The following is a 15090-nucleotide window of genomic DNA, read 5'->3' on the forward strand; positions in this document are numbered from 1 at the left end:
TGCCCTTTGAGCCCGGCGGCTCCGTCGCTGGCACAAGCAACCTGGCCGCTGTGGGGGACGAGTCAGGTCGGGCGGGTGGGCAGCATGCTCCGGCTGCTGGCCTCCCTCTGTGCCCGAGGCCGGGGAGCCGGCGGGGCCACACAACCTGCCGCGGGGCTCTGTGACCACCGCCGCAGCTTCAGCCGCCAGGCCTCCGACACCCCCAGGAACCTGCCCCCCAGCTCTGAATCCGTGGCCCGACCTGTAGGCGTCTGTTCCATGATGCGGCTGCCGGTGCAGACGTCCCCTGAGGGGCTGGATGCCGCCTTTGTAGGGGTGCCCCTGGACATTGGAACCTCCAACCGGCCTGGGGCGAGGTAAGGACGGAAGGACTCAGGGACACGTGGCTGAAATAGCCTAAGAGCCGCCGGGCACGGAAGCCCGCACAGGCACCTCTGCTCACCTGGGGTCAGGTTGGAGGAGAATTGATGCAACCCCCAGAGCTCAACACGTGTGACATCCATTGGTAAAGAAAGCGGTTCTGCTAGGGGGCCCTCTCCACACCCTGCTCCCCAGGCCTTGCGGGGGTGGAGGCTGGGGTCTCCCCAACGTCCAGGGGCAGGGGACATTTGACAACCAGAAGCAGCTGGCTGCCCCCTCCCAAAACTTCTAGGTGTCACCTGCTTCAAGAATTGCTCAAATTAAGGCAGTTTTCCTAAGTTCAAGTCAGGGGAAGTAAATCCATTTTCCTGATTATTAACCTTCACCTATTTCTGATTAAGCTCAGTGACAATGCCTCTGACTACTGGTCTAAATGATAAACGCCACCACTTATTAAAGGCCTACTAAGTGCAAGGCACTTTGTATAGATAATCTCACCTAATTCTTACAACAATGGGGCCCGGTAAACATTATTATTATTTTACAGGTTAGGAAGCGGAGGCTCGGGGAGACTCAGTTATCCAATGCCGTTTAGTGAATTGGTGATGGCTGGGCTCCCAGGCCTGTGCCTTTTATCTCTTCCACATGTAGCTTGGGACAGTGGTTCTGGACCAGGGTCATTTTGCCCCCAAGGGACATTTGGCAGTGTCTGGAGGCATCTTTGGGTGTCAGAACTTGGAGGAAGAGCTGCTACTGGCATCGAGTGGGGAGAGGCCAGGATGTTGCTAAACATCCTGCAATGCATAAGACGGCCCCCCATAACATGCAGCCCCCAGTGTCACTATTGCAGAGGCTGAGAAGCCCCTGCTGAGGCAGCGCCTCCAAGCCTTTAGGGATGCTCAGAGGATGTTTCTTCTCCTCCCAGATTTGGCCCCCGGCGGATCCGGGAGGAATCAGTGATGCTTCGGGCGGTCAACCCCAGCACAGGGGCCCTCCCCTTCCAGTCCCTCACGGTTGCAGACCTAGGCGACGTGAATGTCAATCTTTACAACCTCCAAGACAGCTGCCGCCTCATTCACGAGGCCTACCAGAACATTGTAGCTGCTGGCTGTGTTCCTCTGACCTTAGGTAATGACAACTGCCAGGTCAAGTGCAGGTTGCTGCAAGTGCAGGTCGCTGTGCTCAGGGATTGTTTACCATCGGCTAGAGTACAGCTATTTCTCCAGAGCCTGCCACTGTGGATGTGGAGACAGTGGGATAGAGGACATTATATATTTTTTAAGATTTTATTTATTTATTTTTTAGCGAGAGGGTAAGGGAAGGGGAAAGAGAGAGAGAGACATCGATGTGCTGCCTCTTGCGTGTGTCCCCAACTGGGGACCTGGCCTGCAACCCAGGCACGTGCCCTGACTGGGAATCAAACCAGTGAGCCTTCCGTTGGCAGACCAGTGCTCCATCCACTGAGTCACACCAGCCAAAGCGAGAACATTGTTAATTCATGTATTTTACCTGAGGACAGGATATTTAAATGCTGGACTAGAACGGCAGATAGGATTGGACTAGGACGAGGCAAAGGAGGCATTTGCCTCTGCAAAATGTAAGGGGTGCCGTGAAAGTGAATAGTAAGCATTTCTGATTCCCCCCTTTTGCCTCAGGCTCTGCTATGGCTAGGAACAGCGCAGTTACTGGTCCCACCTTTCTGTAAAATTTATCATCTCTTGAAAAGTTTTTTTTTTTAAATTTTATTTTGAGAGTACATTGACTAAAGCTGGGGACAGTTTTAGGGCTTAGCATAGAAAAAGCAACAGGAAAGAGCCTGGGCGGGGCTGCTGGGCTCACTGGGAAGTCGGTGAAAGGGGGCCTCGGAGACAGGATCAGCCAGTCTGTCCCGGACGAGATGCCGCTGCCCACTGCTCCCCTGGCTGCAGGTCTTATGAGGTCGCGTCCAGGTTTAGGAGATGCACCTCTGAGAGGGAAGGAAGAGGTCTGCTTCTGGGAGGGAGAGTGCATCTATCATGGATTGTGTGCGTGAATTTTTATTTTTTAAAGGAGCATTTGTCTCCATTACTGAGTGTTTGGCAACCCTTAAGTTTTGCATCGCCCACTTTAATCACTTCACCCTTCTCCCGGCTCCGGACCCCCGGCCTGGAGCAGGCTGCCGACAGGGGCTCGGTGAGACTTCTGAACTATTTCAAGGACAGTGTGGTAATGACTTTGGGAGAACCACACAGGGCGGTTTCCTCCTTTTCAGGGTCCAGCCATGTCAGTGTGGCTTTCCCTTCCCCTTCCCCACCGTGCCCATGCCCACTGGTTCACAAACAGCTAAAACGACATCGGCCTTTTTCTAAACAGCAAATTTATTCTCGTCGAAATAGAGAGCCTGGCTTGCAAAGCGTGGTGGTTTCTGGGTGGCCCAGTTGAAATCTCAGCTCCACCCCCCACTAGCTATTTATGCCTCATTCCCTCACCGGTGAAATGGGAATGATAATCACACCACACCTACCACATTCTGTTGTGCGAGGGACATGTAACGAATGTGCCTGCAAAAGGCCAGGCGTCGTGCTGGGCTTATTCTGAGCTTCAATAAGTGTTAGCTGTTGTCATTAATAGTTAGGCATAGTAATACTTTTCTAGACCTGTGCTGTCCTGAGCAGTAGCCACTAGCCGCATGTGGCTATTGAAATTAAAATTAATTAAAAAATTTTTAGATTTTATTTATTTATTTTCAGAGAGAGGGGAAGGGAGGGAGAAAGCGAGGGAGAGAAACATCGACGTGCAAAAGAAACATCAATCGTCTGCCTCTCGCACGGCCCCAACTGGGGACCTGGCCCACAGCCCAGGCCTGTGCCCTGACAGGGAATCGAACCAGCAACCTGTCCGTTTGCAGGCCAGCACTCAATCCACTAAGCCACGCCAGCCGGGGCTAAAATTAGTCTTGAGTTCATTTACATTATTATTTAAATAATAAGTATTCATTTAATCGTGGGTTTGAATAAAATAAAAAATTCCGTTCCTCCGTTGCATGAGCCCTGATTTAAGAGCCACGCGCGGTGAGAGGCCACCACTCGGGCCAGTGCAGGGCGTTTGCGTCACTGCAGAAAGTGCCGTTGGATGGGGCCGTTCTGGGCACTTCACCTGGAAGCCCTAATTTGTCTCATTTCTTCTCTTAAATGACGACGTGCTTCCAAACACCCGGCGTCCCTTTCCCCACTGAACAAACTCTCGTGTTAGGTGGGGCTGTAGTTCTTCAGCCACACAGAGAGGGCCCATTGAAGGCCGTTCTGTGCCACACGCAGTCCTGTCTTCTTGTCCACGTTCCAGACTTTTCCCTCTTCCTTCCCTTCACAGGTGGGGATCACACCATCACATACCCTATATTGCAAGCCATGGCAAAAAAGTAAGTCCCGAAGGGCCCAGGCGAGCTTTCAAAATTCTCGGGAGCTCAGGAATACGTTTGCTGCTAGCTGGTGTCAGGCGACCTCTGCTGGTTCAGGTTATTGGGGGTGGTGGGAGCTTCCCGACTGAGTTGCTTCTGTGGATCGAAACTAATGACGGGCTCCAGGTGTCTCTGTCAGTCACCAGCTAGAAGCCAAGACTATTATTAACTAACTCTTCTGGCCAGCCTCCCTTGCCCTAGGTCTGCTCTGGTGTGCACGCTCAGCATTTGCCTCCCTTTGGGGAGGATGAGCCTCTGGTGAAATAGACAAGCCCAGTTAACTTGTTGCTCGCAGGCCAAACCCCAATACTGACAGGCTTCCCAGTGCTGCTGCTTATTGAGGAGAGGCCCTGGCTTTTTCCTGCCAGGGTCCCCCTCCCAGAAAAGCTGGGAGAAGCCGGCTTTTGCAGCAGCAGAAGTCTACCGAGGATGGACTGACTTGAGTCTGGGTGAATGAGTCTGGGAACGAGACAGATGGGCCAAGTCGGAGGCAGCTCCAGATCCATAGATGAAAAGGACACGTGGGTAGCATTCCGGTTTGGGGTGGGTGGGCACACAGCTGTGTTGGCCTCGCATTGTTACGGATTGCCTGTTTCTTTTGGTTGGCCAGCAGGGTCGATGGACATTGTGGCGAGAGAGCTGGGTGCCCAGGCTGCTTCCTGGTGCCACAGCTGGAGAAAGGGGGGCTCTGATTAGTTTGGCGGAGCTCACTCTTCCTTCGTTGTCACCAACCCAGCTCTCTCCATCTGCAAGTGAGGAAACTTCTGGGCGATAGGTAGTGGGTGGAGGCTGAAGCACAGGTCTATTTTCGGCCCGACTTCTCTCAGTGGATTGCTCTGAGATGCTAAGTCATTTGAAGACAGAAACCAGCAAGGCCCGTGACTGATGCCTGGCCTCCCCTCCTTGGCTATGAGCTGTCATAAAGTCTTGGTGGCCTGGAGGGCGGCTGTGCTCAGGCCCCGTAAGGAGGCCTGGCCTCTGAGCTGCCCCGTTGTCCTCAGGCACGGCCCTGTGGGGCTGCTGCACGTGGACGCTCACATGGACACGACGGATAAAGCCCTGGGAGAGAAGATCTATCACGGGTCGCCCTTCCGTCGGTGCGTGGACGAGGGACTTCTGGACTGTAAGCGCGTAGTACAGATTGGCATCAGGGGCTCTTCCACCACCTTGGATCCCTGCAGATACAGCCGGAGCCAGGTGACAGACCGAACACCTCTCCCTCGGTCCCCTGCCTGCAACATGCTTTCCTCCTTTGCTCACTCAGTGGCGGCTATGGATTCCACAGGGGCTGTAATAGTCAAGTTCAGGAAACAGGGACGAGAGGCTGAGTTGGCACCCAGAGGGTCATGTGGAGCAGAGAGGGGCGAGAATGTTAGCTCATGAGGCCGCGGCTGGGATGGGGAGATGAGCAGAAATGACCCCCCGGGCCATTGCTGGCTTGGGAAAGAGCTGGGGAGGCCCAAACCCAAGGCGAGTGGCCCCCTTAGTGCTCACCTTCACATCCGCTGGACGCAGTGGCTCCTAGGTGAACACAGGTGACAAGACCCAACAGAAATAATGGCTCGAGTCCCCATGCAAAGGCCAGGCTTCCGGACAGAGCTGCTTGGGAAGCGTTAGCACGGGCTGTCCTGAGTGTCTCGCTCTCGCGTGAGCCACGCTTCTCTCTGATCCCGTCTCCAGACGTCAGTTTGACCTTCGTCTGCTTTACCTGTCATCGTCATCGTCCCTCCCTTCCTCCCCTGTAAAATAAGGATGATAACACCCTCCTCATGAAGGTTCAGGGTCCAATGTGAAGTGCGCAGAGCTCGGCATGGGGTTGGCACACAGGAAATGCCAAGGAAATGCGGCCTTGACCACGCAGAAGCCTTGACCTCCACTCTTCCATTCCTCCCTCCCCAGGGCTTCCGGGTGGTGCTGGCTGAAGACTGCTGGATGAAGTCGCTGGTTCCTCTGATGGCAGAAGTGAGGCAGCAGATGGGGGGCAAACCCATTTATATCAGCTTTGATATTGACGGCTTGGATCCCGCCTACGCCCCAGGGACGGGGACACCTGAAATTGCTGGCCTCACCCCGAGTCAGGTACGGAGGCTCCACGGGTGACCATACCTGGGGATGAGGATTTTTAACTCCCTGCTTTCCTGGGCCTTGCGGTGAGTCTTCGGGAATCAGGATAGGATTTTAAAGGCAGATCAGGTAGGACTTTCCTGTTCTCACGGCCACCCTAGGCATGAATACTGACTTGCCGAGGACTGAGTGATTGTAGCCAGGGCCCTCGTTTCTTACCTGGGATAAGTCCTTCACCTGATCTCGCTGCCGCTGGTCCAGCTGCGGTTGCTTCATGGGGACAATATCAGAGTAGCCCTCTTAGGAACACTAAACTTATCTTTTTGGGGTTAAATTTGAAAAGTACACCGTGGGATTAACCAGTTACCTAGGTTGTTCAAGACTTTTAGAAATACCCAAATAATTTCCTGCAGGCTGTGCTGAGCGCAGTTGCAGGGAGGCAGAATTGGAGTGTGGTTATAAGAGAGGGTGAGCTCCAGGAGGTTAGGGCCTTTGCTTGGTTCACTGCCCTCTCCTTGGAGCCTAGAATAGGGCCTGGCCTATAAATAGTAGGTACTCGAAGGTTTGGGGGAAGAAATGAATGGAGACTGCTTAAACCTCACGAATTAGCTCACATCTTCTATGGAGGATGGCCATAACTACCTCTTCAAAGCCGTTTTCAGCTCCCATCAGAGAGAATTCTAAAACACAATCCTCACTGCTGAGCTTGTCATCCTTCTGGGCGTTTCATCTGCACAGTGGACGCTCCTTGAGACAAAGCGATTCTTCCTGCCATCCCCTCCCTCATCTTGTCTCCCGGCCACATCCAACTGTGGGTACTTGTCTTGGGGCCCTTTCCCCGCTGCCTGGGCTGTCCTTCCCCTGCTCACCTGCTCGGTCAATTTCCTGAGCTAAGTGTTTCCGCCTTGGGGAGGCCTTCCCCCACCTCTCGGGGCTGTTCATTATGTGTTCCCGTCCTATTTTCCACTTGCTTTCCTTGAAGTCCTTCCTGCATGACATGGAAATGATTGGTTTGCTTGTCCCCATCATCACACTGTGGAGCCCTCAGGAGCAGGGACTGTGCCTTGGCCATTTGTGATGCCCGCCAGTGTGCCCGGCGGTCAGTGAGCGTTTACTGAGGGAAAGCGAGAGTTCCAAGTCAAAGGCGGGGCACGTGTTGGGAGGATGCACCGAGGCCCCTAGGGGCTGCTTCTCACCGTAAATGATTACCTCTATGGCTTGATGGTGGGCAGGCTCTGGAGATCATCCGGGGCTGTCAAGGCCTGAACGTGGTGGGCTGTGACCTCGTGGAAGTCTCTCCTCCATACGATCCTTTTGGTGAGTAAACAAGAAATCTGTGACCTGTAGGCAGCTGCTAGTTTAAATGATGTTAGTCCAGTTAATAGGCAGCAGATGGATGGGTCCCTCTGTGTAACTCGGCAATCTGCTTGCTGAGTATGTCCTACAGTGAAGAAAATAAGCCTATTATTGCATATCTTACAAACTCGAGCTAATGAGCCCTAACAAAACCCCCAGGAGGTGGTGAAGTATTATTAGCTTGCCCACCAGTCAGCAAAAGAAAGAAACCAACCTACAGTTTAGTGGCAGAGTGGCTGGCACTCTGCCATCACCCTGCTATCTTGTGGAAAAGTGAATTCTCAAAGGGTAAATAACATTTATTAATAAAGTGGGGAATTAGTTGCCTTAGGAGAGGTGCTTTGAGCAGATGCCATTCCAGTAATTTTAATTATAACTGTGTAAGAAAACCTTACACAGTTAGGCCTATTAGCCTCAGAGGGTTCGATAATAGATACAATACACATCATTATTATAGGTTTTCTTTTGGGGGAAATCTGTTCACAGAGCAAAAAAGAACACTTCTGAATTTTAAAACACTATTTCCAAATGAGGGAAGGAGCGGAATGCCAGGGAAGGTGTGTCTGGAGGGCAGTGGGGCAGCACTGAGGAGTAGGGAAGGGGGGACCCCCAAAGAGGAAGACAAAGGGAAGAAGGCGGCGCAGTTCGGAGAGGCGTGGCCCGGGGAGGCGGTCTTCACCGGGTTTCCCTTCTCTGCAGGAAACACGGCCCTCCTGGCTGCTAACCTGCTGTTTGAGATGCTGTGTGTGCTCCCCAAAGTGACAGTCGTCTGAATCGCGTGCTCTTCAAGACAACGTAACAGTGACAAATGCTTCAGTGACACATTCTCAAGAACGTACGAGCAAGCAGTCGGTACTCAGGCGTTTATGCCGATGAAACTTCCTGCTAAAGGTGTCACCGGTGGCTGTAAAACCAGGGCATACAGACCTCTAATCTGACAGCCGGTATTACTAGTGTGTGCCGATTTTCTCCCCTTAATGCAAGATGGTGCAGGACAGAGGGGGAAGGGATGGAGAATTGAGGTCCAAGCTACCTTAAAACCAGAGGAATGAAATAAAATAAAGACTCTGAGACGATACTGTATAATCCTTCCATATTTCTACAGTACCCTCCTTTTAAATACAGCTCCTCCTCCGAGGAGTTGGGGGCTGCACCTTGGTTTTAGAAGCACTGTGAGCATGAACAAAGAGTTGGAAAGAAACTAACACGCAGACCCTAATAAACTTCCCACTCAAAAGCCTGGAGGGGTACCCGAAACGTCTTGTAAAGCAGACGACACCAGCCGGCCTCCCAAGAGCCCTTCCTGACACTCCCTGAAGCCTGGTTTGCATTATCTGCCCTCCTAGCTGATGCATCCTGACAGCAGTCCCCGAAATCTGCAGCTGGGACAAGCTGATCTTAAGCGTGTGCTGAGTTACATGCAACCTCAGCTGTGTTGATAACGTGCCCGTGACCACACCCTCCTCTTGTGATGCAGGAGCTGCCCGTAATCATCACACGTTAAAATAGTTTATTTCTGTTTCCAGTCGGCAATATTCTTAAAACAAAAATAACATCAGCTTTAGTACCTGTTCACAATACAAAACAAAGACAACATAAAAAAGACACCATTTGCCAAATAAGTTATTTGTTCCTAAGAGTATCAAAAGTGCAAAATATTTACTTTCTTTTCACATCTGTCTCGAAAGCACAATTATTCTCCTGGACAGACTGAGCAGAGAGTGCCAGCAGCTGCCGCCCTGCATGATTTCAAGGGACAATGGGCAGGTATTTGGATGTGAGCAACATTTCATTTGATAAAATGTTTTGCATCATCTTCTAAAGAATTTTCCTTAAAAAAAAAAAGGTTTTTGAGTGTTTGCTTCTAATCCCATTTCCCAAACAAAGCAAAGCACTCAAAACATTCAGATCCCATTTCTCTTTATATCAGGAAAACATTTATGTACTGAATGAGGAGGAAATCACCCTATTATCTGAAAACCACAACCAAATTTTCATGGTCAAGTAATGGCGGCGAGACCATGGTGCCCAGTGGGACCAGCACAGCCTTGCTCACGGAAATGGCTTGGTCGGGGGTGCTGGCCTCACGTTCGACAGACCGCGCCACTGACACCTTGGCAGTGAGAACATCCTTTTTAAATGGGCGTGTATTTTACAGACTTTTAAGGCCAGTTTTCAACCCCATCTGCTAAACATGATGCATAGCCTCTATCAACCCCAAAAACCTACCTCTAAAGTCATCAATGTTGTCTTATTAAGATACGTATCTGAAGACTAGGAAGTTAAAACCCAAACTGGGTCTGGGGGTTATAGACATCAGAAAGAGAAATGGTGGCCTTGGCTGAGCGAGACAATGGCTCATACATTTGACACAAAACTAAACAAGTTAATGGACACAACATTCAGGAGAAAAGGCTTGGGGGTCAAGGGTAAAGTTCATTTTAAAACGAGAGCTCCCCAGGCCTCTGGGCAGACACTTTTGCTCCCAAAGAGACCTATAGAATTATTTTTGGACTGAAGTTATTTGCCAGGAATGTTTTCAATCTATTATCATTTTCCTTTCTTAGTACAAATGGAAGGTAGAGCTGTCTGAAGGTGATTTCTACTTTAATAACAACTTTTTAAAAAATGAATAAATCTGGAGAGGTTTTGGTTTTCACAAATTATGGATTACGGTCAGGAGTCCCATTAGTACCAGACATTAAAAACAAAAACCTACCATCAAACCAAAGCATACTCATTTAAGCAATGTGGACACAAGACCCAGAAAATAATTTGAGGACAGGTGCATCGAGGAGCCAGATGAATTCCACGGTCATTTCTCCCTGGGTGGGGCGCCATGAGACAGGGCAGCCAGAGTAAGCATCTGTTTCAGAGGATCGTGTGGAAAAATGAAGCCTGGCAGTGATTAATTATTTTTCATAAAGCTATAGATTCCATGAAAGCGACAGAAATTCCTGGGCTCAAATAATTTGCTACTGGTCACTGTAGCTCAATAATTAAGCTATTCAGGATTCAAATGGCTTCATTTAGAGCAGTTATGATTAAAGAAAATCAAACTTGGGTTTGTCCCATCAGTGATTCTGGCCCTTCACTTTACCAACTGCCTTTCAAGGGCAGTTTGCTCTGACACTTGAACAGCTCACTCTTGGAGGAGGCCCAAACGCCACGGGCATCCTCCAAAGACAAGGTAAGCTCTCTGACCAGCGGGAACGACCCAGCTTGGAGCCGGTGCGACCTTGCAGCTCAGCCAGCTGACGCCAGGTCTCACCTGGGTACCGGGGAAGCAGTTCTGAGCTAGCAGTGAAATGATGAACACGAGACATCAGAAATAGGCCAGAAGCTCCAAGTAAACAAGCCTTCTGCAAAACAGGAGTCTGGGACACTCTGGGTCCACCTGTCACAGAAGACGACTCGAAGACACAGCATTCTGGGGAGACAGTGCCCAACACACACTGCAGAAAAGTCAGGTTCTTTAACGTGAAGACGTGTCTGGTTTTTACTGAAGAGACGCCACTCACGGCGGGTGTGCCGATAATGTGTCTTCAGTTTAACATCTGCTGGCTTATAGCAGCTTACCTCTACGGTCAGAGAACAAGGTTAAAGTTATGGCTCCTAATATCCATGCCCTACAACTGACGGAGGCAGAAAGGCATCTGAAATCATACACGTTAATGGCTCAAGTCATTACAGTACTTCTTGCCGTGCGGGCCCCTGTTGGCTACGTTTAGTGTGGGGAGGCGGCAGATGGGAGGCTCACAAAGGGGTCACTTCAGTCACTGCCCAGCCCTCCCTTCTCTTGCCTTGGGAAGAAAAGCAACTCACATGCAGAACCCCACTCAGCCCTATATTTTGAAAACCATGGCTGACAAGCTGCTATAGGGGGATACCCCCAAAATATACATTAGCCACTTACTACCGGAAAAACCCGTTAAAGGTAAGACTGCTGGGATCTGGGCCTCTTTCAAGACGCGGGGCCTTGAAGCTGCTGCGGGTTGTCCCACTGTTCCAGCATGCGCTGTGGCGGAAGCACAGTGGGGCCAGGAGGGGCGAGACAGGAGGGCAAATGACCCGGCCTGCAACCTGCACGCACCGCCCAGGGCGAACCTCTGTGCTTCTCCTACACCCCGGAGACACGGAGGGGGAGGGCGCTGGGCGGGCCTGACGGGGACCAGGAAGGAAGAGGGAATGAGCGGTCTGTTTTAAATAGTGCGGCATTCAGATGAGGAAAAAAAACCCAAAGGAAAATATTTTGATCTAGGGAATTTGACTTGTGGTATTTTCACTCCTAGGTTAGAATAGGACAAAGGATAGATTCTTCTATCCTCTGTTCTAGAAGAATATTCTAAAATCTACGCTCTGTCTGTTGTGATGGTTTGAGTCCTGAAAATACCCGTTCACAGGGGCCTGTAAAAAGTCAGAAGAGTTCAAGTCTCTTGGAAATCCTCTCAGTCTAGTTCAGGCCAAGATGGGATATAAAACCTCTGCAAGGAGCCTTCCAACAGGCGTTCCATCCACAAGGACAGCTTGCTCAACTTTCCTTTGATGGGCCTGGACCCAAGGCCACTGGAAGCTTTCCCTCGGGGTTCCCCCAGATGGAGGGAAGAGTCAAGGTCACCACACGCTCCCATGGCTTCCTCCTCTTCGATTGTTTTTTGGGGCTTGAAGAGGCAGAAGTACTTCTTGTGGCCGTTCAGGGCCAGCACGTAGCCAGTGTAGTCGCGCTCCATGAAGTGCTTGTCGTACTGGTTAGGAATGGGGGCTGCATCCTGAGCGAATTCTAACAGGTATTCGAGCCACTCTCTGTGCTTCTCCAGACTCAGGAAGGAGAAGTGCAGGCAGCTGCTCCTGGGGAGGGAAGAGGACGAGGACTCACACAAGAGCTAGAGCACAGGCGGGTTCCTGAAAGGGCTCACGGAGGGAGGACCGAAAGGACACAAAGTCAAGGGGGAAAAACTGTCCCCTCGCAAGGGCTTCCATTTTTGGGTTAGAAAGGTCACAGCCAACACCTCGCTGCATGGATAAAGCTCCTGGAGGTCGGAGAGGGAAGGACGCAATCTCCCCGCAGCGCCTCCTTGCCCACTGTCCCCAACCCCCCAGGCCTCCCAAGGGTGCAGCTCACCCGGTGAATGTGTAGACCTCCACTGCGAACTTCTGCAGCAGGCTGGTCTTGGTGGCACTGGACAGGATGAGCACCACGTTCATGTGGCCGGGCCTCAGGCGCACCAGGTTACTGGTGTACGTGACATCTGTGAGCTCAGTTACCTCCACAAAGCCTTTTTTAGGGATCTTGCTGTGGAGAAACACGGAGGAGTTAAGGTGTTCTCAGGGCAGGGGGTGCCTTTACGCTTTTAAAAGGATCAAGGGGAAGGAAACACTGGGTTCTAACCAGACTAGCCTGACATTACTGAACACCCTGGGGCCCGCCACGCTGGAGGAGGGGGACGGTCCCTACTTGGAAGTCCTGGGCCTGCACCTCGCTGCTTCAGGTGCTGCCGTTCAGGGGTAGGAGAAACCTTGGGACAGGAAAAGGTGTCGGCAGTTACGGTGATGCACCATTTTGTGCTCCGGGCTCCTTGAGCATCTCTTGGACACACTTCTCGGTTTCCTGCCCCAGTTTTCCACCCGAGACTGAGGTGGGGTGTGAATGTGGAGAGGGTCCCCGTGAACAGGAAGCAGCAGTGACCTGCGCTGTCCCGTCTCACCCCCATCCGTGCGAGCGCTGCTCTGTGAGACCCCACGGTCTGAGGCCTGCCGCTCAGGGCAGGGGGCTGGGGTTTGGCTAGAGAAACCTGCTGTTTTCTCTGGCGAAGCTGGGCTCTGCCTTCCCGGCCTTCTCCTGGGCTTCCTCTTTTCCCGGAGGGTTTGACTCTCGCTCATCGTTTGAGTCACTGAAGAGGAAAAAAGGGAGTTTTACCAAAAAAGAAGACAAGCAACCAGGAGGTGTGGGGCTCCCCCCCAGCACCACACGGGGAGGCCGCAGAAGACTTACCTGAAAGCCTGGATGATGACGGTGCCGAAGAGGATGAAGAGGGCAGAGAAGACCAGGGACAGGAGGGGCATCATTTCCCGCCTAAAAGCAAGTCAACAAGCTTACAAACTGCCCGGCTCTCCACTGGCTGCTGTGACGCATCCATCAGATTTCCAGTTTCCTCTCTGGCTCAAAAGGACAAAACCCAAACAACCCCAAACCAAAAAGCTTTCATATCAGTAAACACTTCTGGATTTCACACAAATAGAGGCTTTAGCGGGCGGGGATACAGAAGCAGAGATTCCCCTTCACTGTTATCATTCACAGCTCGTTTTAAAAGTCTGATTTTGTGTCTTGGTGTCACAGGCCGGGCCCAGCATGCCCTGCAGGAGGAACCAGTAAGAGGGTGATGACGGATTTGAGTTGTGAGCATGGGAGGACACTCTGATGTCAAGGGCAGTTAGGACGTCATCAGGACGGGGGAATGCCATGAGCTAAGTGGCAGTGACTAAAAGTCTGTGGAATGATTTCCTTTAGTTTGATTTCCCCCTGGAGTAGTTCAGGCGGGGCTCAGAGGGTGGCGTAGGGAGGAAGAGTTGACCTTCCACGGCGTTCTCGAGGACTGGTGTCCTCCCACGAACACTCCGTAGAGCCCTGCCACTTTCCAGGAGCTGTGCCTGGTGCCGGGAATCGCGGGCAGGGAGACGCGCTTCTGTCCCTCAGGAGCCCCCGGTCGCCTGGAGTGGGAGGGGGACATCCCTCCCTTCTCTGATCAATTCGCTGATTGGCTTGTGACCTGTACACTGGACTCCCTGTGTGTCGGCCGCCAGGCTGGGCACCAGAGGGGCCCTGAGGAAGAGGACAGCCCTGGGCTTTGCTGTCTGGAAGGACAGCCAGGGGTGGTCCTTCCCTTCTGGTGGGAAAGGGTCGGCCAATAAAAAAACATGAAGTCACCGAAAGAAACAGAGGGACAGTGCTGAGAATGTCGACATCCCTCCACGTGCCTGTGTTGGAGACACACTCAAATCAAAGAACGACAGGCTTGTTCTCAAAAGAAAACAGCGGTCCTGCTATGAATGGAGCACAAGAAATTCAATCCAGTAACATTCCTACCAGTTGCTGTGAAAGATGCTATCCCAGCAGTCGGAGATGTAGTCCGAAGCCGAGTAAAGCCACCGAAGGAGAAAAATCTATTGAGAGAGAATGGACGAAGGTCAGACCCTGAGCCCTGGTGGGAGAAGTCCCTGCCCCCGACACAGTCACGGTCCCGTCCTCGCCCCCCGACAGTGCTGCCGCCAACCCTCCGCCTGGGCCCCGGGAGCTCCCCAGCCCTGTCCCGCCCACGCTCCCGGGCCACGTGCTTACAGGGGCAAGTTCGTCAGTCAGGTCGGGGAGCACAGCTTCCGAGGACAGAAGAGCCGGGTCCCTCCGCAGCTGGTCGAGATATCCCAGGAGGACGAATTTGTCATTCTCGCTCCCCGTCCAGGGGTCCTCCAGGGTTTTATACACCACCCTGCCTGCCGTGTTGCGCCTTTCTAAGATGGACACCTGGGAGAAAACAGAGAAAAACCATCAGAATTCTCAAAAGAATGCTGAGTTACTATTGTTTAGTTTCTTTTCTGAAAGGACGAAGAAAGAGTCTAGTAAACTCAGCAACAAACTCAAAATACAGATATGGGTGAGCACAAAGCATTTGCAGGAGACTCAAACTCAAGTTTTTCTGACAAAAGAAATTATGGTGACTTTTTATGGTAATTTTCTGAAGCTTCTATTAAAAGTGAAAGCTCTTTCTTCTCAATCAACTTTGTTCAACAACCTCCGACTTAATTTTATAAGGAAGGAACCCTTTGTTTTTAGAGGTTAAAAAGGCCAGAGAAGAACAGTGTGCTTCTGTGGGGACTGA

The 15090-nt window shown here is 51.7% G+C and overlaps 2 protein-coding genes across 5 annotated transcripts in view; one reads left to right on the forward strand and one right to left on the reverse strand.

Moving 5' to 3' along the window:
- AGMAT (agmatinase) lies at positions 1-8294 on the forward strand. Its single transcript, XM_037146114.2, has 7 exons — positions 1-356; positions 1286-1488; positions 3709-3757; positions 4798-4993; positions 5696-5875; positions 7093-7177; positions 7916-8294. Exons 1-7 carry the CDS (start codon positions 85-87, stop codon positions 7987-7989), a joined length of 1059 nt encoding a protein of 352 aa, XP_037002009.2. The 5' UTR covers positions 1-84; the 3' UTR covers positions 7990-8294.
- Positions 7172-15090, reverse strand: part of DNAJC16 (DnaJ heat shock protein family (Hsp40) member C16) — a 24174-nt gene continuing 16255 nt past the window's right edge. For 3 of the 4 annotated variants that reach the window (XM_037146112.2, XM_037146113.2, XM_053660420.1), the window contains 6 exons: positions 14553-14735; positions 14301-14377; positions 13209-13289; positions 13009-13107; positions 12339-12509; positions 8707-12064 (listed from right to left, as the gene is read on the reverse strand). In XM_037146112.2, the coding sequence (XP_037002007.2) occupies positions 11665-12064; positions 12339-12509; positions 13009-13107; positions 13209-13289; positions 14301-14377; positions 14553-14735 (1011 nt within the window). In that variant the 3' untranslated portion in view covers positions 8707-11664. Of the gene's footprint in view, positions 7302-8706; positions 12065-12338; positions 12510-13008; positions 13108-13208; positions 13290-14300; positions 14378-14552; positions 14736-15090 lie in introns of those variants that run through there. The other variant, XR_005082644.2, reaches the window with a different exon arrangement.

This window comes from Artibeus jamaicensis, unplaced genomic scaffold, assembly GCF_021234435.1.
Source record: "Artibeus jamaicensis isolate MK-2021 breed Jamaican fruit bat unplaced genomic scaffold, CSHL_Jam_final scaffold_847, whole genome shotgun sequence".
In the NCBI taxonomy this organism is placed as follows: domain Eukaryota; kingdom Metazoa; phylum Chordata; class Mammalia; order Chiroptera; family Phyllostomidae; genus Artibeus; species Artibeus jamaicensis.

Excerpts from the sequence above, each read along its gene's own strand:
- AGMAT (XM_037146114.2), top strand. The coding sequence starts at position 85 with ATGCTCCGGCTGCTGGCCTCCCTCTGTGCCCGAGGCCGGGGAGCCGGC. Across the intron at positions 3,758-4,797 it reads TTGCAAGCCATGGCAAAAAA|GCACGGCCCTGTGGGGCTGC; the intron begins GTAAGTCCCGAA and ends CGTTGTCCTCAG. Across the intron at positions 7,178-7,915 it reads TCCTCCATACGATCCTTTTG|GAAACACGGCCCTCCTGGCT; the intron begins GTGAGTAAACAA and ends CCTTCTCTGCAG.